The sequence below is a fragment of the Podarcis pityusensis genome, assembly GCF_964106645.2.
Source record: "Podarcis pityusensis genome assembly, chromosome: 12".
NCBI lineage: Eukaryota > Metazoa > Chordata > Lepidosauria > Squamata > Lacertidae > Podarcis > Podarcis pityusensis.
In genome coordinates this window covers 27,969,766-27,994,428 of record NC_138037.1, presented here as the reverse complement: position 1 = coordinate 27,994,428, position 24,663 = coordinate 27,969,766, and the positions used below count along the sequence as shown (strand labels likewise).

Below are 24,663 nucleotides of genomic sequence, written 5' to 3'. Positions count from 1 at the left end.
ACATGGAACACAGTACAAATAAAAGTTGCTTTCTACATACGTCTGTATCTGGGACTATGGGGGGAGGGGTTGCATTCACCCTGCCAAGGGGCTACACACCTGCAGTAGGTATGGCCACAAACATTTTTGCACACACTGCCCCCCTCAACTGATCCATGGAAATCAAATGAGGAAGAGAATTATTCCTCCTTCCTTCTCATTAAATGAACAATCTGGTGACTGGGGAGGAGCAACTCACATCCCTGTCAGAGTGCTGTGGCTATTTTTTATTTTTATTTTTATTTTGCTGCCACCATTGCCAAAATCAGTGGGGTCTTTTTGGTTTATGAGCTAGCCTCTGGATGGGTATTACTAACCTCAGCTGTAAGGTGTCAACTGGTGTCGCTTAGGCCAACTCCATGTTTACTACTGTCCCATCTAGTTCCGCCTAGAATGAGTCAAGGTACAAAAACATTTTTTAATATGGTAAAAATTACCATGAGATCACCTTTGGCACCTCATTTTTCATGTTGGGAAAAATAGGTCTGTGAAAAGTTCCTTCTGGGGCAAAAGTGGAAGATTCCATACTGGAAAACCAAGAGAAAAACAAAAACAAGAAGCCCAGAATTGGTGACTGGTGACTACACCATGGATGAATACCTTGAGTCTTCATATTATATGAAAACATAGAGCCCATCAGCAGCTGTCCTCCAAATGGTCCCCAGAGCAAACAAATACAGAGTAGAAGTTCTAAATCTGGGATGAAATACAAACTACTGCAACTTGATAACATCATCTTGCCATAAAGCACTGTAGATTCTAATACGGCCATACCTTGGAAGTTGAACAGCCTAGTTCTCAAACATTTTGGCTCCCGATCAAAACCCAGAAGTGACTGTTCTTTTGGAAGCTGAACATCTGACGGGGCTTCCATGGCTTCTGATTGGCTACAGGAGCTTCCTGCAGCCAATCAGAAGCTGTGATTTGGTTTTTGAACATTTTGGAAATGTTCGGATTCCATTCAACTTCCAAGGTACAACTTTACTAGGATAGCTGGATCACAAACTTTGGCTTATGCTCCATGAAGGCAAAAGATGCTCCACCCTCTTTCATCTCAAGATATACTCTACAAACCTGGAGCATTAACCAATACTGAAGAGAAATTAACAAACCCACCTTAATGAAATTCTGTGCTCATTCACATGCGTGCACAAGAAAGTGTGGTTGTTCATGATTAGTTATTTGCCACAATACAGAATTATACACAATTCCTGCTGCAAAGGTGGTCTCTCAATCTGTGGGGGAAAACCATGCCTACTAGATCGGCTTCCTTTAGTTGTAGAAGGAACAAGACATGGATATGCATGGTTTTTATATTTCATTTCTGTCCAACATTTCAAATAACAATTAAGATAAAATAGTAAAGACAGCTGAATACCAATTGCCCTACATCTCTATTACAAGTTACTTAAAAGGTTAAGGTAAAGGACCCCTGACAGTTAAGTCTAGTCGCGGGCGACTCTGGGGTTGCGGCGCTCATCTCGCTTTACTGGCCGAGGGAGCTGGCGTTTGTCTGCAGACAGTTTTTCCAGCATGACTAAGCCGCTTCTGGCGAACCAGAGCAGCACACGGAAACACCATTTACCTTCCTGCCAGAGCAATACGTATTTATCTACTTGCACTTTGACGTGCTTTCGAACTGCTAGGTTGGCAGCAGTTACTTAGTGGGCCTTAATGAAATCTTCCCTTGATCATAAGCCAAGCATGGGGTCATCTGTGCAAGACTTTAAAATCATCTGAGAAAGATTTTAAAATACACAGTCTGGTGACCTTAGTAATTGATTAAAGGTCAGTTTTTAGGTTGCAATGGAAATTAAAAGCAACAACTTTTTTTACAAGTCTCTTGTCCAAAATTAGGTACTACTAACTGTAGACAGAATTTATTTTCAAGAGTGGTTTAACAATCAATCCTCTTTCCCATAAATCTCTAGGAATTGTATGTCTGTGAGAGGAACAGAAATTGCTCAACAACTCTCAGCACCCTTAAAAAGCCACATTTCCCAGAATTCTTCGAGGGAAACTGTGACTGTTAAAGTAGAATAAGAGTGCTTTAGCTCTAAGATGCAGATGTGGCCTAATTAATTAATCCCTTAAGTATTATCCATAACTGTGATATCCACTTTAGCTCCTGTATATATTAATACGACCAGTATGGTGCTTAATTACATTTTGGGACCTAATAAATAGAGCACATTTGAGTTATTATATTAACAGTGCCTATAATGCCAGCGGGAGACAGTAAGGGAAAGACTTCCTCATAGCCTCATGACAAAATAATTCATGAAGACTGCTCTTTAATTAATGAGGAGAAAGATAGTAGGAGCAAAGAATGAGCAAAGAGCCAGACATAGTTCTTTAATGATAACAGGGCAATTTTAAAAGCTAATATTAAGATCAATGACTGCGAGATGATAGCTATTTTTGCTACTTATACCAATAATCAAGACGATAATCACTTTAAAAGGATCTTTTAAAAGTAATTTCTTGAATTCACTTCACAATACAGCATGTTTTCATTTATTATAAAATCTGGGAATAATTCTAATAGAAGGCACTAAAAACTGCTTACAGTACCATCCCTATTCACGTTCAGAACAATGGAAACCAAACCCCTTAAGCTTCCCTTGTCAACCAACAGTATAATCCTACATATATTTACATGGAAGTAAGTCCCATTAACTTCAACAGGGCTTACTTCCAGGTTAAGTGGGCATAGGATTTCCACCTAAATATGCTGCATATTAGATCCTGAAGCTGAGGCTCCAATACTTTGGCCACCTCATGAGAAGAGAAGACTCCCTGGAAAAGACCCTGGTGTTGGGAAAGATTGAGGGCACAAGGAGAAGGGGACGACAGAGGACGAGATGGTTGGACAGTGTTCTTGAAGCTACCAGCATGAGTTTGACCAAACTGCGGGAGGCAGTGGAGGACAGGAGTGCCTGGCGTGCTCTGGTCCATGGGGTCACGAAGAGTCGGAAACGACTAAACGACTAAACAAACAAAAATACCTCACTGTTGCCCATCATACACATAAATTAGAGGGAATCACCTGCAACTGCAGTCCTAATCCTAATTTATTAAATGGAAAAAGCAACAGGGCTGTTGGGGCATTGTGTTTAGTCCCTTCAAAAACATCATTTCCATACTATATAGAGAATGAGTACTCTGTTGTAAATCTGACCCAGAGAGTGCCTTGGATAACCACAAATGTCTGCAGATTTCCCCTGCCATAAAACCTCTCCACTTTTTGGGAATTGCTCTGAGGTCTTAGGTTTTCTCTCATAACTTTTACTCTTCAGGACAGGTTCCTTGGGCCTTTCCCCATAAAACTATTTATTTATATTAAAAGTTATATGCTGCTTTCCATTTGTATGATCCTTCGAAAGAGCTAGCAAAATGTAAAAACAATATATAATGAAACACAATCAGATAATCATCATGATGCAGCTGAATAATCTGTTGAAGTACTACAGCAAGCCAGGAATAGAAGATAGTACAGTCTTGATTGCAAGACAGTACATCTATAATGTGGCCACGTAAGAAAAGCCAGTGTGGAGTAGTGGTTAGAGTGCTGGACTAGCACCTGGGAGAACAGGGTTCAAATCCCCACTCAGCCATGAAGCCCACTAGGTGACCTTGGGCCAAATCACTGTCTCTTTGCCAAACCTACCTCACAGGGTTGTTGCGAGAATAAAGTGAAAAGAGGGAGAAGTTTGTATGCCACTTTGAGCTCTTACAAGGAAAGGCAGGGTATAAATGTGGTGTCTTTTTAAGCCTCCCAGGCCAGAGGGTTCCATCCCCTCTGTCCCACATCCACCACCCATCAAAAAGGTCCTTTCTCATGCCACAGTCAATTGTTCACAGGCTTGTGAGCCTGCTATCATCAAACATGTCACAGCAATTCCTTCAAATATCACAAATACCACAATGTGATTGGGTCTAAGAAGGACGTAAAATGTACTTGCATGTTTTGTGCCTTTGTTGTGCTGACAGATTGAGGTGATGGGAAGGGGGGAAACGCGGCGACATCATTCCTTCCCCAGCCATTTTTAGCTCAGTCCCATCTATGTGAATCATGTCACACATTTATGGAATCACCCAAAACAAAGTGAACTAAAGCAACTCCTACCATGTCCAGTCTTGCTTTATCTCTTTCTAGGGGAAGCTCAAATACTGGATTCCTTCACTTAACCAGAATACATGCTCTAATTGGACACACCAGTGTTTTAAACGTCACTGACCTTCTCAAAGATTAATACTGTTGACTGTGGCTTTTCAAAAATAATAATGCTAGCATATCATCTCCCTTTTCTTCTTCTTCTTCTTCTTTTGGAATCTAAAATACTTTTTGATTCTTTCATTTAGCAGAGAAGCACAATCAAAACAAGATTGCAGAGCACGTTTCTGAGTTTGCAAGGGCAGGGAAGATAAGACAAGAGGACAATGGTTTCAGCCAATAGTAGTAATAAACATCCCTTGTGTTTCACTAATGTCCACAGGAAGGTTCTAAGAGGCAAGCCAAAAAAAGTATTTATTGTGGTTGAAGTATTATTGAAGCAGAAAGGCTTATTCAGAGTTCAGACATGTGTTCTGTGACCTGCCTCTGGCACAATTAAGAGTTTCTTTCCCTCCACAGAGAGGCTGAAGTATTGTAGTTTAGTCAGAAAAGGGTACAGTGGCCTGTTTCACATATCATAGTAAGCCAAACCATGGCTCACTGGGACTACGCAGGTTCCCAGATAGAAGTTCAAAGCTGCTCTGCTCCTACCTGGTCTGTTTTCTTCTTTTTTTTTAACTTCTGCATTGCACTGAGCTAAGCCAAGGTTTGGCTCAGTAAGCTCCCTAACCACAAGCCATAGCCAAGGTTTCTGGAGCATGCCAACACCTCCCTCTTGCGCCTCAATAGCTGCAGAGTCTGAGATCTCCTGCCCTAGATAGCCTGAGAAATCTCTAGTCTTGCATGCTTGCTGAAAGGCTTGCAAGAAGTGAAGGAAGCTAAATGATTACCCTGGCTCGTGCACTGGTCAAAAGTACAGTATACCTGAGGAAAGACAACATGAAACATGAACTATTCCTGTAAACCTAGTTTTTCCACTCGGCGAAAGAGACCAAGATTCCATCATATTGTTCAGGTGGCCGGATTTAAATTGAATAAACAAAAGACTAAAGTTTTGGAAAAAAATTTGACAGTCATGGAGAGGGAGAAGTTCCAGAATGAAACAGGTTTGACAGTGGTAAAGAAGGTGAAATACCTAGGGGTCTATTTGACATCTAAGAATTTGAACTTGTATAAAGACAATTATGAAAAATGTTGGTCGGAAATTAAAAAAGATCTAGAAATATGGTCAAATTTGAGATTGTCAATGTTAGGCCGAATTGCAGCTATTAAGATGAATGTATTGCCTAGAATGTTATTTTTGTTCCAAACACTACAAATTCTGGACAAGATAGACTGTTTCAAGAGGTGGCAGAAGGATATTTCGAAATTTGTCTGGCAGGGCAAAAAGCCCAGAATAAAATTTAAAATACTGACGGATGCAAAAGAAAGAGGGGGGTTTGCCCTGCCGGACTTAAAACTGTATTATGAAGCAGCAGCATTTTGCTGGCTGAAAGAATGGATGCTCCTCGAGAATACAGATATCTTGGACTTAGAAGGTTTTAACAATACATTTGGTTGGCATGCATATTTATGGTATGATAAAATTAAGGTGCATAGGGCCTTTAAAAACCATATTGTCAGAAAAGCATTATATAACGTTTGGATAAGATATAAAGATTTGTTGGAAAGTAAAACCCCTAGATGGTTGTCACCTTTGGAGGCTACGGCGCTGAAAAAGCTTAATATGGAAGCTGAATGGCTAAAGTATTGGGAAATTTTGGAACAAGATGGAGATAAATTGAAGTTACAGAGTTATGAGAAATTGAAACCCAAAGTTCGAGATTGGCTCCATTATTATCAAATAATGGAGGTGCATAAACAAGACAGGAAAATTGGATTCCAGGTGGAGAAATCAAAATTAGAAATTGAACTGTTAGAACCCAATACTAAGAATTTGTCAAAAATGTATAATCTGCTGCTGAAATGGAATACACAAGATGAAACAGTTAAATCAGCTATGATTAAGTGGGCACAGGACATTGGTCATAACATTATGTTTGCTGACTGGGAATGGTTGTGGAACACCGGTATAAAATTTACGGCATGTAATGCCTTAAAGGAAAATATTATGAAAATGATCTATAGGTGGTACATGACCCCAGTCAAGCTAGCAAAAATTTATCATTTGCCTGATAATAAGTGTTGGAAGTGTAAAGAAACGGAAGGTACTTTTTATCATCTTTGGTGGACGTGCCCGAAGATTAAGGCTTTCTGGGAAATGATATATAATGAAATGAAAAAGGTACTTAAATGTACTTTCCCTAAGAAACCAGAGGCCTTTCTCTTGGGCATTGTCGGCCAATTGGTGTCAAAGAAAGATAGAATTTTCTTTATGTATGCTACGACAGCAGCAAGAATACTCATCGCAAAGTATTGGAAGACAGAAGAATTACCCACCTTGGAAGAGTGGCAGATGAAGGTAATAGACTATATGACATTGGCTGAGATGACTGGCAGAATCCGTGAGCAGGGGAAAGAGACGGCGGAAGAAGATTGGAAGAAATTTAAAATTTATCTTAAGAACTATTATAAAATTGAGGAATGTTAAAATGTCGAGGTTTGGAGAAAGAAAAGGAGATTACAGCGACATAAGATTAAGTTGAAGAAAAGAATAAGAAAAAATATATTTGATAAAATTAATTAGAATTTGCTGAAATAATTTTGGAAATTGGGATGTAGGAAGGGGAGGTTTGGGGGAGTCCGAGAAGAGAGGGATATGAAAAAAAGGTTATGAAATTATACATGTTTGTATGTGTTTTTTTATTTGTTTGTATTGTTTAAAATTTTTCTGTAAAACCAATAAAAAAAATTTAAAAAAAAAAAAAAAAAAGATTCCATCATATTGTTGGGATACTGCCAGGGAGACAAAGTCCATCATGGCCCCCAAGCCGCCTCCGGACACGCAGTATCTGCAATTAGTGACACGAGCTCCAGAAATAGCCTGCCACATTCCAGAACTGGTGCACGCGCTATCAGCAGATAATGCACAGCGAAAGATGCACGCAGGAGAGCATTATTTACAAGTTTATTCCGCGTTGATCAGAACAAAGAAAAACATGACTGCCTGCTTCAGTGTCTCGGATACAGAGAGAGAAACGAAAGCAATAGAAAACATAAACTTCCTGTGAACAGGAAATACACAGACTCTATGACTCACAAAGCCTGCTCCCTTTTAAGGTGGAACGGAAATATCCTAACATCCTCCCCCTTTCTGTGTAACCTGTAGTACCTGTGGTTCAACCCAATTGCAACCTTTGTACATAAACCTAAAGTTGTTCTCTGTTAACAACCTTAGACAACAGATCAGCAGGAATTTCATTTCCTGGCATGTAGGACACCTGAATGAGTCCTTTCTGAATACACTCTCTTGCACGATGCAGCTTAATCTGCAAGGACTTGGTTCTTTGCTTGCATCTCTCTGAGTTCAGCAAAGCCAAACAGGATCTATTGTCTTGATACACTTGTATAGGACATTTCACAGAAACTCTGATGTCCTTAAACAGTTGCATCAACCATTCACAATCCATGAGTGAAAATGACAGCATTGAGTTCTGCTTCACAGGAACTTAGGCTCACTGTCGTCTGCTTCTTGCACAGCCAGTCAAACAGACAGTGGTTGTACATGTAGCATACTCCAGAAGTGCTTGTACCATCCGTGGTGTCACTTCCAAAACTTGCATCTGCAAAGATTTCAAGACCTCCAGTCTTCTGACTGGTGAACCTCAGCCTGTAGTGCAAAGTCCCTTTCAAATAGAGGGCTATGCGCTTCAGAGCTTTCCAATCCTGAACAGTAGGATTATTAGCATGTCTGCTAAGCAGGTTAGTGCTTACAGCTATGTCAGGTCTTGAGCATCTAGCAATGAAATTCAGCTTGCCTAGAATGCATCTGTATAGGGTAGTGTCAGAAAACGCTTCAGCAGTACTATCTACCTGGTAACCTGTCACCATCGGTCTGTCTGCTGGGTTTGCATCAACCAAATTCAACCTGGTTAATACATCAGCAATTTTCTGTGTTTGGTGTACCAGAAAATTACCTGCTTGGTCCCTCTCCACCTGCAGAGAAAGATAGTTGGATACCTCACCAAGATCCTTCATGTCAAAGTGCTCCTTCAGCTGAGCTAGGGTGCTTTGGTACAAAGCCTGATTCTTCCAAAACATCAGAAGATCATCAACAAAACATAAACAATACAGTTTGTTTTGCCCCTCCTCCTTGACAAACACACAAGGATCAGCTTTGCCCTGGTGAAAACCTAGAGAAAGCAATGTCTCAGTGAGCTTTGTGTTCCAATACCTGGCACTCTGCTTGAGACCATATAAGGATTTCTGAAGTTTACAGACCATTCCCTTCTGTATCTGCATTCCATCAGGTGGAAGCATAAACAGCTCCTCCCCCAAAACCCTGTACAAAAAAGCTGTATTAATGTCATGATGGGAAACATGCAGTTTCTGCTCCGCAGCAATCTTGAGCATCAGCCAAATGCTCTCATACTTGACGGTGGGTGAGTAGGTCTCGTGGTAATCCTGTCCTGGTACCTGTGAAAAACCTCTGGCAACCAATCTGGCTTTGTGTCTGACTACCTTGCCATTCTGGTCTGTCATTACTGAGTTAAAATACTATTAAATACTATTCCCCAACCTTTTGGAAGTATTAGGAAACAAAAAAATTAGTAACTGCAAATGCGTGACATATTAGTTAATACTATTTGATGAAATAATGTAAAGTTCTTGTAGATTTTAATGAAACCAACTCCCAAAGCACGCCCTGGGCTCAGTAATCAGGGTGGTGCAGTTTCTCCTTTGAGCCATAACTATTATCCCAATTGTTTCTAATCCCATCTACAAATTATGCCAGTACTAGAGCAGCTACTCAGAATGCTGGCAGTAGGAACATATTTCACATTGCATTTTCAGTTACCACAGCTACTGACCCTTTGTCTTATAGTTCTGGACCCTGCACCAGAGCCTGGCTGCTTTCACGCCTAGGTCCACAGTTTGCTTGGTTTTTAAAGGGTATCTGCGTGGCACTGTGAACAAAGCATCGCTACCTCATGTTATCCCTGTTCAGCTTCAGTACTTTCTTTTTCTTTTTCAGAACAAAGCCCAACTTAAAAACTAAATAAAACACCCGTGCAATTTCCCTAGGGGTAGATAGCCTGTTATGCTACTATCCTGCGCTATGGAGATTGTTCTAGCCAATGTGGGGACCTCCAGAAGTTGCTGGACTACAATTCCCATCATCCCTGGATCTTGACCATGTTGGCTGGGCCTGATGGAAGCTAAGAGCAGAGGCTGCCAGGACAGGGGAAAAGCCCCACTGCTTTCACAGCACCAAATGGGAGTCTGCAGCCGGTGACAGTAAAACCACATCTGCACCATAGAAAGCACCATGATCAGTCATGTAGCCCCCCAAGGAATCCTGGAAAATGTAGTCTGTTAAACAGCGTTATAGGAGTCCCCTGATCCGATCCCAGAACTACAACACCCAGGGTTCCCAAGGAAGAGAGAACGACTGTTAAACCACTCTGGAAATTGTAGCTCTTTGAGAACAGGGGGTCGCCTAAGAACTCTTGGGACCCTTCACAAACTACATCTCCCAGAATTCTTTGGGCGGGTTGGGGAAGCCGTGACTGGTTTAAAGCGGTACCGTGTTGTTTTCAATGCGTGGTCTGGATGCCGCCTTGAACTCAAAAGGCACCGCGGCTGCGGATTCCAGCGCCCAATTCACTGCACACAAAAAACTACACGAAGAGGCGAGGCGGGCGGTGAGGCCGAGGCGCCCCGGCCCGCAATACCTTTCTCAGAGACTCCCTCAAGGCGAAATGCTCCTGCGTGTATATTAGGTGGTCTCCGGAGGGGGACCCGGCCACTGCGGCAGCGCTGCTGCTCCGGCTGCGAGGAGAGCTTCCTTGCGCCCCGCGCCAAAGGAGCAGCGACGTGGCTGCCTCTTTGCGCCTTAGTGCAAAAGCCCAGCGCAAAGCCATGTTCGGCAGGGCAGCTAAAGCGCCTGCGCGGGCCCTGCGGCGGAGAAGGACGGAACGAAGCTGGGCCGCCTCTCGAAACGCCCCTCCGACCTTTGCCTCGGCTGCCGCGAATGCGCTTTCCGTCGCTTGGGAAAAGGCTTCGCGGTCAGTCCCTGAGGAGGAGCTGCGTCAGCTCCAGAGACCGTCGTCGCACCCTTAAGGTGGAGCCTTCCCTTTGCAGGTCCCTGCGAATAAACAACAGCAGCGAAAGCTGCAAACAATATAATTTACTTATTCACAAGCTCTTGAGTCGCTTAGAGGACTCAAGCAGCATCTCTGAAGCAGAAAAGCCCATTTTCCTTGTCTGGTAATGCAGGCATTGGGGGTGGGGGGAGTGATATTGGGTTGTTGTTTTATTTTGATTATAGATTTTGTGGTTTTATATTTTGATTTTGTTTTGTGAACCGCCCTGGGACCTCCACGTATTGGGCGGTATATTAATTCAATTAATAATAATAATAATAATAACGCCAACATGAACTACCAATGGTGTGTCTCAGCAGCTTCTTATGTGACCTGGAGTCATCTTGGAAGAGGTAGTCCCTCCTGTGTAAGAAAAGGAACAGGGAGAGAATCCCTATGTTGTGCTTGCTAGCTGCCGTTTTTTATAAGCACGTACATTAAGATTGTCAGTAAGTATATCAAGTTTGTATAAGTCTATTAAAAGTACATATTTTCTTTAGAAATCTCCAATTCCAAACTTTTACATCTTTAGGCTGCAATTCCTTACTTACCTGGGAGGTTGCTCCATTGAATTCAATGGGGCTTATTGGGAAGTATGGTGGCTCAGTGGCAGAGAACCTACTTTGCAAGCGGAAGGTCCCACATTCACTCCCTACTGGCCAGGAAAGTCTCCCTGTCTGAAATCCTGGAGCAGGGGTCCCCAAACTAAGGTCCACGGGCCAGATAAGGCCCGAGGGACTCGTTTATCCGGCCCGTGGAAAGCCCCACCACCCGCTGCTGCTGCCCGCTCTTACCGGGGCTGCCCATTTCTGGGTCGGAGGAGCACCAAAAATAGCTTGTGCGCATGCGCAAGCGTTATTTGTGCATGCGCAAGCATTATTTCCAGTGCACATCTGGGTCGGAGGAGGCCCGTGCACATGTGCACAAGCTATTTCCGATGCTCCTCCAACCTGGAAGTGCACTGGAAATAGCATGTGCACTCATGTATGGGCATGCGCCCTCCAGCCCGCTGCACAATCAGCCCTGGAGACACCAGCCCGAGGCGTGGTAAGTTTGCTGACGCCTGACCTAGAGCCGCTGCCTGTCTGTGTAGACAGTACTGAGCTAGATGCACTGGTAATCTGGTTCAATATAACAGTTTCCTATGATCCTGTAGGACTTTGCCGTTAATCCGTTTAATTTCTGGTTAATTTTAAAATTAACTAAATTTTCAATCGTGGTCTGGGGAGAATTGAGTCTGCATGTGGTTAGGCAGTGCATAACCAAGGAAAATGCAGCCTTCCGGATGGAAAAAACTTCCACATACCTCATTGAACGTATTAATTAACAGTGCAAGCCTTCTGTTTTACTCAGAAGTAAAGCCTACTCAAGTTCAATAAAAGCCCCACTGCCTTAAATGGCTCCAGTAGCAGTTGGTGGGGTGGCACAGGGAGGACAGGGTTGCTGACCTGCCTTCCCAACACAGCATCACGGCTGGCTTCTGAAAGGGAGAGGCACAAGGTGCAGGGAGCAAGGTGACTGGAGATCATGGAAGTTGTGGTTCAAAAAGATATGGGTTCCCAAGGTTGAAGAATGCTGCCCTAAGCTGAGGTTTGAGTGTTTGGGGTCCTGGTAAGAGCCTTCTCCACTGTGGCACCTACTGTGTCAGGGGTGGGGGAGTTTTGGTCCTCCAGGTGCTGTGGAACTTCATCTCTCATCAACTGCAGCCAGCATGGCCAATCTTCGAGGCTGATAGTTGTAGGGAAGGGCCATGGTTCAGTGGTTGAGCAGCTACCTTGTAAGCAGAAGCTCCCAGGTTCAATCCCTGGCATCTCCCAGGTAGGATTGGAAGAGACTCCTGCTTGAAATCCTGGAGAGTTTCTGCCAGTCAATGTATACAATACTGAGTTAGATGGACCAGTGGTCTGTTTTCATATGAGGCAGCTTCCTCTGTTCCAACAACACAGAGAGGGCCAAAGGCTCCCCAGCCCTGCACTATGTAGAATGAACTCCTAGTGGAGATCAGGCAGTCAGTAATGGTGTGATATTTCCTACCCTGGCATTTCCTAACTCTTCAGAACAGTTTTTGCTGGTTTGATTACTGTGGTTATTGCAGCCATGCTATTGTATAGTTTGTTTACCTGATTTCAATTGCTTTTTGTTGGTTTGGTTTTAATCGGATTTTGGATCGCCTGTTGTGAACTGCTTTAATATTTTTTTTTCTAAACAAAAAGCAGTAGATAAGGGTTTTTTAATAAACGAATAAAGCCGATTTAATCTGAAGTACATTGTTTGCAGCAGTCCAGGGTCGTGGAGGCTTGAAGACCTGTGACAGTTTCTACAGCTTGGGCCCTGACTCCTGTGTCCTAGAGCTACTCTCTTAGTATAGAAGGCAAGATTTTTAGCCACTGAGAAAAGGCCTTCTCACCCTTTGTGCTGATTGGAGCCAATCAGAGTGAATGGTGGTCAGTCAGCCATTGAGGATTGGCTTCTAGGGTCACTTTAGAGAAAGCGCATGGGAAGAACGTTGAGGAGTTGCTGTTCTGTAGCTCCAAAGCTTAAGCGTTTAGGAACACTGAAACCAGGTGCCTCAGTTTCAAGGCAATAGTGTGCAGGTTCTGTTATATACAATGGAACTTCAAGGGAAATGCAACTTAAGTCACTCTGAAAGAAGATATTGGAGCAATCCGAATCATTTGCCCACGTATGTGCATAGAAAATTGGATCTAGTTGAAAGCAACATGTGGAGATCTGCACTAATTATAGCAATGCACCCCTAATTATTATTATTATTATTATTATTATTATTATTATTATTTAAATATAATCTTAGAATGTTCTTGTTTTATTATTACTGTTTATTAAATTTCTATACTGCCCTTCATCTGAAGTTCATTCACAGGGCAGTTTACAATATAAAAACATTAAAAGGTTGTACAGTGGTACCTCGGGTTAAGTACTTAATTCGTTCCGGAGGTCCGTTCTTAACCTGAAACTGTTCTTAACCTGAAGCACCACTTTAGCTAATGGGGCCTCCTGCTGCCGCTGCGCCGCCAGAGCACGATTTCTGTTCTCATCCTGATGCAAAGTTCTTAACCTGAAGCACTATTTCTGGGTTAGCAGAGTCTGTAACCTGAAGCGTATGTAACCTGAAGTGTATGTAACCTGAGGTACCACTGTATAATCTTAGAAGGGTGGGAGCGAGGGGGGGCGCATGGCTGTGACTACCATGAGGAGCCCCTGCACTTCTGAATTTGCCACCACACTACTGCAGCTGACCAAAAAACTAAAACCCTCGCATAATCATTGTACTTCACCAGATGTAAATGAACCCCTATTTTTATTATAACAGTGCTATCATGGTTTTCTCACGGTTACAGTTCTATTTTCTGCAAAGAAAAAAAGAAGCCTTTCACCATGCATCTTAGCATTCTCTTTACCAAAATAACACTGTAGTTGATTGTTCAAATAGATTTCTTTTATTACTCAAATCAGCATGTGCAGGAAATTAAAAGAACAGGAAGCAGCCTCTAGAACTTATTTAGGGATACAGTAAGCAAGAATCTGCTTCATGGAATAAAAATATAAGCAGGCATTTTCTGTTTTCTTTAAAAATAAAAAAAAGGATTATCACTGTCTATTTGTTCAGTAAGGACTCCTGGAACTTAAATCTGGCTAGTTATGCTAGGATGCTTTTTATTCCACTTTCAATATTGCTTAACCATCTTCGTCTAAGCAATAACACATCCTCCTTTTTCTTTGAAAGGGTTCCTGTCTTCAGGAATGCCTTTAACCAGAGGGTCTTCTCCAGATCTTTCTTCAATGTAATTTTTAATTTCTTCAGAACATTTGGAAACCTTCAAAAAGAGAGAGCGAAAGAAATCTAAATACAGGGGTCGTTTTGGAAGGCAAGAAAATAGTTTCACAGTGATACACAAACACTACACATATGAATTAATGATAAACACCAGAAATAAAATTTGCAAGTTGCTATGTATAAATATTTTTTCCTGCAACTTGTGTTATTTAACAAAATTTGTATAACTGTAAGTGAAACCTCTAGGCAGTTTACAAAGAACATGACATACACATTAAATCTGTTTTTTAAAAAAGCAAGTGTATAAAGATGCAAAATGAATATAACAGCAGTTTAAAGTGTACATTATGATATTGCATATGAAAATATACATTGCATGTGAAAACGTGTTGAGTAGTAGGAATACAGGCAACTCCTGGTTTAGGTGTGTCCAAATAACATGTGCATGGCGCCAAACCGAGAAGTAGCTCCAAAACGCCACAAAAAGGGGCGGAGCAGACGTATGTGCACTCTGACAACGCATATGGGGTCTGGGATGGAACCCCCACACAAAATGAGGATTGCCTGTATTCTGTACCATCAATTTGTTTTATATTTGCTATGTTAAAAAAAAAAAAAAACAACCTCACACCCGCCTGGAGAGGAAGGGCAGGATGTGAATTCAGTATATTATAAATAAAAATAAGAAAATAACATCCTCTGGGAGGGCACAGGTTCCCCATCCCTCATCCACTGGGCTATGGCTGGATATTAGTGAAAAATAACAGTACCTCCTACCCTGCCACTGGATGAACTTTATGAAAACATAGTTTCTTGCAGTTCTCTTGAGTATCTCCACTTCTCTACAAGATTTGCCAGGAGAGGCAAATCTGTCCAGATTTCTGGAAATAATCAGGGAAACACTTCATGCCCAATTTGTCACCCCACCCCCAGTCATCTGGCCATTTCTTCCTTACTATATTGCATACCTCAGCTCCCTGAAGTCTTGTACTAAAGCAGTAAAAAGCCCCAAATTTAGCCCTCTGCTTGCCTACCCCATAATTAGCCTCTTCACGCTTCTCCCCTTTCCTTGTAATTGCAGCTTCCACTCTAATTCAGGCTGTGTCATCAGTTCTGCAGCTGATGTCAATAGGCATTCCCTCGTGTGTCAGTGATTCCCAAATTGTGGTTTTTTTTGGGAAGAGGGGGCCGGGCCAGGCAGAAGCAGCCCAAGACATTTTGTTCCCGATAGACAGAAAATCCAGATAGTCCTATACTCCTTTCACAGTTGTACATATGATAGATTAAATCAGAAATGGGGGGAAACAGAAATAAAGGCAGAAGTACTAAGAAGTTCTGATCTAGACTTAAGAAAAGTGCTCATGAAACTTCATCAGCATTTTAGGGTCAGCTTCTAATATACACATATTTCTAGGCAATCTGCACGTTTTTACAAAGTGTTTTTCCTTAGTATAGTAGATTTTTGTACATTATTTTCACTCGTATGTGCATTTATATGCACACTTTACCTCAATGCATGCATTTTTGCATATGTTACTTGGCTGAATAATTAGAATTGTAGAGTTGAAAGGGACCCCAAGGGTTATCTAGCCCAACCCCCGGCAATGCATGATAGGACAGGTTCTCGACTAACTTTCTACCTCACATGCTAGCCCCCTGTGTGTAGTCTGGAGAGACGGCCCTATCATTAGGCGAAGTGAGGAAGCTATCTCAGGTGAGAGATGCATTGCAAAATTCAGCAAACTGCACCTTTCGAAGGATGGTTTGTTCCAGTTCTCTTACTGTTTTGTAAAGTGTGGATTAGGTAGGGGTCACCTGCACATGTGAACTGTATTGAATTCCCCCCCCCCCCCCCAAGACCTGCTGTTAGTCAATCACATTGTTAATCACTTGGTTCGATCACACGCCCTTGCCTGGCAATAATTGCTGGGGATCCCTGGCATATCCTGGTGGGGCCAACTAGTCTGAAACCCTGGGTAGCTTCTGCCAGTCGTATAAAATCATGGAATTATAGAGCTGGAAGGCTCATCTAATCCAAACCCCTGCAATGCAGAAATATCAGATCTAAATAATCCATTGGTCTGACTCTGTATAAGGCAGCTTCCCATGTTCATATGGATTTCACATGTGTACCTTTTGAGCGCAATCTGGCCAGGATAATCTTTCCCCACAATGGAATGCAATTCTGATCTTTTATCCCTACCTGTGCCCCTTATGTATCGGGGAGAGATGGTTGTGTTTTGTTTTGTTTTGATTTTACCCGAGTCTAGAAAAATCAATCAATCCCTTCCTCCCTTTCACACACCCCTCCCTTCAGTTTGGGCCTCCTTTCGAGGCCCCTTTAATGATCCTAGGCAGTCAAATTGCCAAACTGCTTTGTAACCAGCAAGCTGCAGACATGCACGCAAGGCCTCTTCCAAACAAACAGGCTTTGATCTGCCTGCCACTGAAAACAGGAGCTGTTCCAACCAACAGCTAGGCTCCCCAGATATAATAAATAAAGAAACCACGCAGCACTCACCGGCTGCCGTTCCAGCTTGACTTCTTTCCGGAGCTGTTCCACTTCCATTTTCAGTTTATCCTTCTCGCTCAGATCCTCTATATTGATTGCTGGCATCGCTGGCTTAAAGCAGGGAGAGAGGCAGAGGGAGAAAGAGAGTTAAATGAGGTTGAGAGGTGCAGCTGAGTGCATAAGACGCCCTCCCCACCCTGGTGGTGCCATCGGGGTTGGACTTTAGGGCAGAGGTCCATGGCCCCACTCACCAAAATGAGCAGGAGGGCCCCGAAACACAGCAGGAATGAGTGAACTAAAAAGCAGGGGCACAAGATCATTAAGTCCGGCGTCTAAAGTTACCTAATTATGTCACTGCCCTCTCCTTTTCTCCCCAGAAAATCCTTACCTCCTCTTTGTGAGTTTGTCCCGGTTTCTCTGTAGCAGCGGCGGCAACTTCCTGTTCAGCCAACTTTCTTGCCAGGCTCTTTGAGCTCCTAGTAACTACTTTCAGGATTTTAATTCATCAGCAGAATCCGTCCTAATCTGATTAAACTGCACAGTTTGACCTCTCTCTGTGGCTCTCTCTCTCTCTCTCTCTCTCTAGTTTTCACTGCTTCAAACCAAAAAGAAGCATTACACATACATGGAAAACCATCCTTCGCTTCTCTGTCTCCAGGCCATCCCCAAATTTCCCTAACATTTCCCTAACATCACACAAGGCATGGGGGGGGGACCCCAGCTCTCTCGCTACCTAGAAAGACTCTTGGGCCCCAGGAGAGGGGAAGAATGGAGGTCAGGGAATTTCACAGAGAAATCCCCTTGGATAATTTTTTTATATGGGATTATTAACACACCTGGAGGCTGTAAGCTCTCAAGTGTGCATGAAGAGAGACTGCGGAGCTGGGGGGCGGAGAGGAGGATGGGAGGAGGGAAACTCTGAGAGACAGGATGTGTGCTTCGGCTTTCTCTACAATGGAAAACGCCAGCCATGCTGAGCGCTCCGGAGGAAACAGGTTTGCTAAGGAAATGTCTGGCCCTTTCTGCCTGCCTGAAACAATAGGGTGGCTTGGAAAGCAGCATGGGAAAATAGAAAAGGCAAACCTATAGAGGGGGGAAACACTATTAGAGTTGTCCTTCTCCCCACCCCAAGGGAAGCAGGGGAACACCCTAGCAACAGCTTGTTTATTTACATACCGGTATATTAGGCTGCAAACCTATTTTGGCTGTGCATGCCTATATGCAGTGGGGTGTAATTACTTCTGGGTATTCTTTATTTCATTCCCTTCTTGTGAGGCATCTTGAAGCAATTGACTATAAGAATATCAACAAGCTGGGTTTGATGGGAGCTGGAGTCCATTAACCTTTGGAGCGCCACAAGCTCCGCTCCCCGGGCCTAAAGTCTCTCTCTTTTTTTAAATGACTTATTTTCTGCTGTTCATATATATTATGGTGACCACCAGCACGAGCATTGTGGATTAATCTGTTTCAAGAGGTCACAAACCTCTTTTGAAGTACCGTGGTACCTCGGGTTACATACGCTTCAGGTTACATACGCTTCAGGTTACAGACTCCACTAACCCAGAAATAGTGCTTCAGGTTAAGAACTTTGCTTCAGGATGAGAACAGAAATCGTGCTCCGGCGGTGCAGCAGGAGGCCCCATTTGCTAAAGTGGTGCTTCAGGTTAAGAACAGACCTCCAGAACAAATTAAGTACTTAACCCGAGGTACCACTGTACAGTATTGATATTGTTGTGATTCTGGTGGTCAGCAAAAGAGGTTCAAAGACTCTCAAGGCAAATCTAAAAAAAAGTGGTACAAACACTGACAACTTGGGCAACACTGGCCTGTGAACGCTCCAGTTGGAGAACAGCCTTTACCAAAGGGAGAAACGTGCTAGAGGAAGGCACGCTTGGCAAACCCTCACCGTGATCAACTCCCACCCAGAAACATGTTCCCACTGTGGAAGGACGTGTAGATCCAGAATTGGCCTCCACAGTCACTTACGGACTCACTGTTAAAACTGTGTTCATGGAAGACAATCTTACTCAACTATGAGTGATCACCAAAGAGAAGATAGCACAGTAAGTGCTATTCACTCATAGTGCCCATTTTATATGAACCTGTGAAGTTGGACTACTGGCCCATCTAGCCCAGTATAATTCGCTTTCCAAAGTCTCAGCCCTGTTAACTTCAGATGCTCGAGGGGAAAGTTGAGATCTTCTGCATAGGAAACATGTGGTACTTAACTCCCGAGAAATTATTTAGAATGTATAAAAATGTTCTGAATACCTGTTGGAAATATAAAGAAAATGAAGGGATATTTTATCATTCATGGTGGACATGTAAAAAAGTCCCCCAAAAGAGGATAAGAATACATACACTGATATGGAGAATTTTGAAGATTAACTTTCAACTGAAACCAGAACTCTTCCTGCGTGGACTTATGGATATACAATTAGAAAAGGTCGATGGAACTTTGTTTCAATATATGATTACAGTGGCGAGACTATTACATACACAAAGATGGAAAGATTCATCATTACCAGCAATGGAAGAATGGTTGTTAAAATTAATGGACTTAGCTGAGATGGCAAAATGCACGTGTTTAAGTTGTTAACATTTACCAAAATTGGAAACCTCTGATAGACATTTTGCATGAGAAAGAAACTGAAATAATGGCACTTGGATTTGGGGATTGAAGATTGAAGTTTGTTTATAGAAAGTGGTTTGGTTGGGTGTTATATTGGAGTGGATGAAGTGAATGCTATTTATATATAGCAGACAGATGAAGAATTGGAAGTTTTTTAGTTTTTGAACTTTATTTTTTCTATTTTCTCTTTTAAGCTTTTTTTTGTATCTACTTATCTACTTATCTTTTGTTTCTTTTTTGCTGTTTTTCTCTTACTTCGACTAATGTTGGATAAAAAAGATATTTGATGTTAAGTTTTGTATTTTTCTCTATAAACTCTAATACAATTTATATTAAAAATGGAAACGTGTTGCAGCTTAGCTGTTTTCTCAAAAACCAGTAAACACACACACACATACACAAAATAAAAAGAGGGTAGTATCACATGCTTGGGGATACATCAACATTTGCAGAATTATGGGGTGGATTAAACTAAGGAGTCCCCCCCCCCCCATTTTTTTATTTTTGCATTTTGAGTGGTAAAGCACATAAATATGCACATAGAGCCAGTGTGGTGTAGTGGTTCAGAGCGGCGGACTCGTAATCTGGTGAACTGGGTTCGCTTCCCCACTCCTCCACATGCAGCTGCTGGGTGACCTTGGGCTAGTCACACTTCTCTGAAGTCTCTCAGCCTCACTCACCTCACAGAGTGTTTGTTGTGGGGGAGGAAGGGAAAGGAGAATGTGAGCTGCTTTGAGACTCCTTCGGGTAGTGATAAAGCAGGATATCAAATCCCAACTCTTCTACTCTTCTTCTTCTAGTTTACAATGTAGTTTCACTATGCTGTATAACTCCTGTAGCAATACCCAAATATGCTGTATGCTGTATAACTCCTGTAGCAATACCCAGGTTAGCTCTAAATTTTACAAATGCCTCAAAATAGTACTGATCTTCAGTAAATATCTGAAAAAGAAAATGCTATAAGAGAGCAGTGGAATGTTGTTGTTATATATGGAATCTTCAATCTTTATTTGCTTGTCCATTTTTATTCATTGTTTTACAAGAAATTGTAATGTTTGGAATATATTATTTTTCCAGTGTATATCTATGGATCCTTAAGAGCTTTTGTCCTGATTGGGTGTCTTTTGAATACCTCTGTAATAGTATACAACAAATCATAAGAAAATATTCTAGGCAGCCACAGTGCCTTCTAATCTATTAAATGGTGCAGTTCTAAATTGTATACCATAACTGCCGAAGGGGATTTGAACTTGGAAGAATAATGGGAGCTCCATAAGTTCTGCTAAGCCAGGCATAGGCAAACGCGTCCCTCCAGATGTTTTGGGACTACAACTCCCATCATCCCTAGTTAACAGGACCAGTGGTCAGGGATGATGGGAGTTGTAGTCCCAAAACATCTGGAGGGCCGAGTTTGCCTATGCCTTTGCTAAGTTTTCAAAGGGATAATGAAATGTATGTATGTACCACTCCTTTGAGCGGCAAACTCAGGTGGCGAGTGCTGAACCAAAATAGGACCAATGAGAAGTGTGCTTTGGACTGCTACTATTTTGGGGTGCGATTCCATCACATAGCAGCAAATTCAGGTTGCACCATTATAGTTGATTGTGAGCTCTTGCACAACAAACCTGCCTCTCTCTGAAAAGATTGGGCTTTTACTGATAAGGAAAGCAAATTGGAAAACATACCGGAAAGTGTGGGAGAACAGTTACAGTGGTACCTTGCAAGACGAATGTCTCGCAAGACGAAAAACTCGCAAGACGAAAGAGTTTTTCGTTTTTTGAGTTGCTTCGCAAGACAAATTTCCCTATGGGCTTGCTTCGCAAGACGAAAACGTCTTGCAAGTTTGTTTCCTTTTTCTTAAAACCGTTAATACCGTTAAAACCGTGCTTCGCAAGACGAAAAATTCGCAAGACGAAAAAACTCGCAGAACGAATTAATTTCATCTTGCGAGGCACCACTGTACTTTGACACGATATCTCCCTGTAAACAAATCAGGATGAATACTCCATAAACAGGTCATCTGGAAGCACCTTAAGAGTGGTTAGAGTCAACACTCCATATTTATTTCTTAATATTGAAGGTGAAGATGACATAAACAACTTTTGTCACAGTTACAGTTTTTTTTATTTTCTTTTGATTGTACATCTTTTTACACCTTTATTCTCAAAAACAAACATATATATTAAAAAAGAGGGTGGTATCATCATGCTTGGGGAAACAACACATTGGTAGAATCAGTGCTTTTTTTCCTTTAAAAAATGTACTCTCATTTTGACTCAAGACAATCACCATTTTATAGTTCAAATTGGGGGAAATAAATACAGTAAATGGACAAAAGTACAAAGATTCACAAAATGTTTTGGGGTATGCATACCCCCAGAAAAAAAGCACTGGGTAGAATTATGGGGTGGGTTAAACCATGGAGATCCCCCTTCCTCTCCCCACAAAAAACCAGCCCAATGAGGACTGACCATACTTAGTAGCTACAGATTTTGAAGTATTGTGTGGGAGGAGGTGAGAGATTCCTGCTCAAGCCCCTTAAGTATCCTGCATGACAGCATGGCTGGCTGGCTGGCAGCCTAAGAAGGAGCATACTGCAACACATTGTTGCAGTCCCATTTGTACATACATAAAGACAAACATAGGAACCATCCTGGATACGAACAAAGTTCCAGCATGTCCTGTTTCCCAAAATGACCAAGTAGAAACTCCAAAAAGCCCACAAGCAGAATATAAAGGAATATCCTTCCCATATGGGCTATTATTAAAATGAGGCTGCATTTTAAATTATATTTCAACCTGTATTTTAAATTGGTTTATTTTTTATTGTAATTTTACTGGTGTTAGCCGCCCTGAGCACGGCTCTGGCTGGGGAGGGTGGGGTATAAAAAAAAAAATGATGATGATGATGATGATAATGATGATTTTCCACAGTAACCATTATTAATAAATTCCAGCTAAGTTAACTCAATCTAAAATGACTTGCTAAGGAGATTTGGGTTTTCCACACACGTCCTAGATTTCTTCACCCCCTAGGAAGACCTTACTCTGCAATGGGGGTAAAGAGATATACTTTCTTGCTTCTATTATAATAAGTTTCCTAGCATTACTAGGCACAGGTGCTTGGCAACAGTTTTTTAAAACCTCACTCTTTGCCTGTAGAGCCACAATATAAAACTAACCAACAAAGCAGGGAAGTGAAACAAGCAGTAATGGATCAAATGGATTCTGGATCAAAGCCACAAAACATAGAGGACAAAATTGGGATGTAATGGGGGGGATTAGAAGCAAAGTAATGAGAAGCCTGAAGACTCTGTTTATAAAAATACAGAGCAGAGAACCTTTCCTAACCTGGTGCCCTCTAGATGTTGAGCGACTGTGACTCCCACCTTCCCTGATTGTTGGCCAAGCTGGCTAGGGTTGATGGGAGTTGTAGTCCAAAACATGTGGAAGGCACCAGGTCATGCAAAGCTGTTGTACGACAATGAAGAGAAAGACAGAAGGGGTGATCTTAAGGCAAGATGAGCAATCATGAACATTGAAGAAGAAAATAAGATCTTGAAAACATTTAATTGTCAGCATAACCAAGACGCAAGGAAGGAAGGACTTAAATCAAGGTCTTGGTGAAAAGGATAGATAGAATGGGGCAGAGATTCTTCATATAAAAGATCTGTCCTCACTAGCTTGGAAGATGAGTATAATCTCCTGCTCCCTGATTCTAACTTCGACCACCACCAGATCTTGGGGAAATTAATGTCAGCAACTCAGACGTACTTTATCGCCCTTTACTGCATCCTGCCACCTGGTTCCCCCCCCCCCCCATGCTGGAATTAGGCCCTTGGGGCTACTAAACAATTTATAATTAAGGCTTGTCGGTGTCTCATTCCATTTTTGTCCATATTTCTCCCTCCATGCTATTATTATCGATGCCTGGCATATTAATTCAGTTGAAGTTGAGGAGCAGTGGGTGGGGAATAGTAGTTGTTTCCTTTCATAGAATACAGCAATGCCCGTTTTAAATTCTTCTTGGAAAGCTAACAATAACCAATTCCAGATTTTCTGGAAGAGCGGAAGGCACTATCATTTGGGCCACCTGAATGCTCCATCTAGCTTCCATTGCCTGTCTTAAGAAATTGGCCAGAATTGGATACTGTACTGGAAATGCGCCATAAAAAGATGCTGATTAATCTCCCCCACGTTGCTCACTTTCCGCCTTTTTTGCACTCAGAGGATTAAGCACCTCTGAAAACACAGCTGCATCTCTCAGGGTGTTCTGCTATATGCTGATGAGTAGTAAGTAAAAGAGCATAAGAAGGAACATACTTCAGGGACAGAGAATGTGCTTTGAAATGGTTCCACATTCAATTCCTGGCATTTCCTATAGGGATTCTGCCCCATATCCAACATATGCAGTGCTGCTTCCGTTCCACTGCAGTTCAGGTTCCTCAAAACCAACATCAATCAGCTTGCTGTTCAGATTTAATAACATAATTGATTACAATACAGTGGTACCTCGGGTTACATATGCTTCAGGTTACAGACTCCGCTAACCCAGAAATATTACATCAGGTTAAGAACTTTGCTTCAGGATGAGAACAGAAATCATGCTCCAGCAGCGCAGCAGCAGCAGCAGCAGCAACAACAGGCCCCATTAGCTAAAGTGGTGCTTCAGGTTAAGAACAGTTTCAGGTTAAGAACGGACCTCCGGAACGAATTAAGTTCTTAACCCGAGGTACCACTGTATTGTTATGATTCCACACTGTTCATTTCAATGGGTGGGGTGGGGTAATCCTATCAATAGTATATTGTTTGCATACTGAAAAAAATAACAAAAGCAAATTACAGACTGGGGGGAGGGGAATGACGATTGTGAATACCAGTTGCATGTTTTTATCTTTTTGCCTGATTTCCAGTGCTGCTTGCAGGCAGGCACACAAACTGATGCCGTTTCCAGTACCATATCTCATTTCAGCTGAATTCTCCAACATCCCTGTTAATTTGAGTAGGCAGTACTGGGTTAGATCAAATAGTTTGTTTCCTATTCCTAATATATATATAAGCATTTCCTCTGGTCTCAGTAAAGCTCTTAATTTTTGCATGATGTCTGAACTGCCACATGACATAAAATAATAATAATAATAATAATAATAATAATAATAATAATAATAATAATTTTTTTGTACCCTGCCTATCTGGCTGGGTTTCCCCAGCCACTCTGGGTGGCTTCCAACAAAGATTAAAAATACATTAAAATGTCACACATTAAAAACTTCCCTGAACAGTAAAAGTCACTTCCAGAAATATTGTGGAATATCATGTGAG

At 42.0% G+C, this 24,663-nt stretch overlaps 2 protein-coding genes across 5 annotated transcripts in view; both read right to left on the bottom strand.

Annotated features, from left to right (window-relative positions):
• LOC308459890 (putative acyl-CoA dehydrogenase 6) overlaps nt 1-10,283 on the bottom strand; it is a 50,567-nt gene extending 40,284 nt beyond the window's left edge. Inside the window, exon 1 of the mRNA XM_080975657.1 lies at nt 9,991-10,283. Within this exon, the coding sequence (XP_080831783.1) occupies nt 9,991-10,179 (189 nt within the window). The 5' untranslated portion in view covers nt 10,180-10,283. The remainder of the gene's footprint in view (nt 1-9,990) is intronic.
• Nucleotides 10,284-13,836: 3,553 nt separating this feature from the next.
• On the bottom strand, nt 13,837-17,611 carry LOC308459893 (guanine nucleotide-binding protein G(I)/G(S)/G(O) subunit gamma-11). 4 transcript variants are annotated; one of them, XM_080975674.1, is made up of 3 exons: nt 17,098-17,611; nt 16,719-16,816; nt 13,837-14,237 (listed from the first exon to the last, which is right to left on the bottom strand). In XM_080975674.1, the coding sequence occupies exons 2-3, from the start codon at nt 16,812-16,814 to the stop codon at nt 14,112-14,114; spliced, it is 222 nt and encodes a 73-aa protein (XP_080831800.1). In that variant the 5' UTR covers nt 16,815-16,816; nt 17,098-17,611; the 3' UTR covers nt 13,837-14,111. The 4 variants fall into 4 exon arrangements, with proteins under 4 accessions (XP_080831800.1, XP_080831799.1, XP_080831798.1 ...); XM_080975673.1 differs by having other exon boundaries at nt 16,719-16,820; nt 17,098-17,607; XM_080975672.1 differs by lacking the exon at nt 17,098-17,611 and adding an exon at nt 16,961-17,095 and having other exon boundaries at nt 16,719-16,820.
• Between the last annotated feature and the right edge of the window lie 7,052 nt (nt 17,612-24,663).

Bases quoted from the DNA above. Each gene is read 5' to 3' on its own strand.
- LOC308459893 (XM_080975672.1), bottom strand. From the start codon at position 17,029: ATGATCTTGTGCCCCTGCTTTTTAGTTCACTCATTCCTGCTGTGTTTC. The intron at 16,821-16,960 runs GTGAGTGGGGCC...CCCTGCTTTAAG, and splicing joins GGGCCCTCCTGCTCATTTTG to CCAGCGATGCCAGCAATCAA. The intron at 14,238-16,718 runs GTGAGTGCTGCG...CTCTTTTTGAAG, and splicing joins TCAAGCTGGAACGGCAGCCG to GTTTCCAAATGTTCTGAAGA.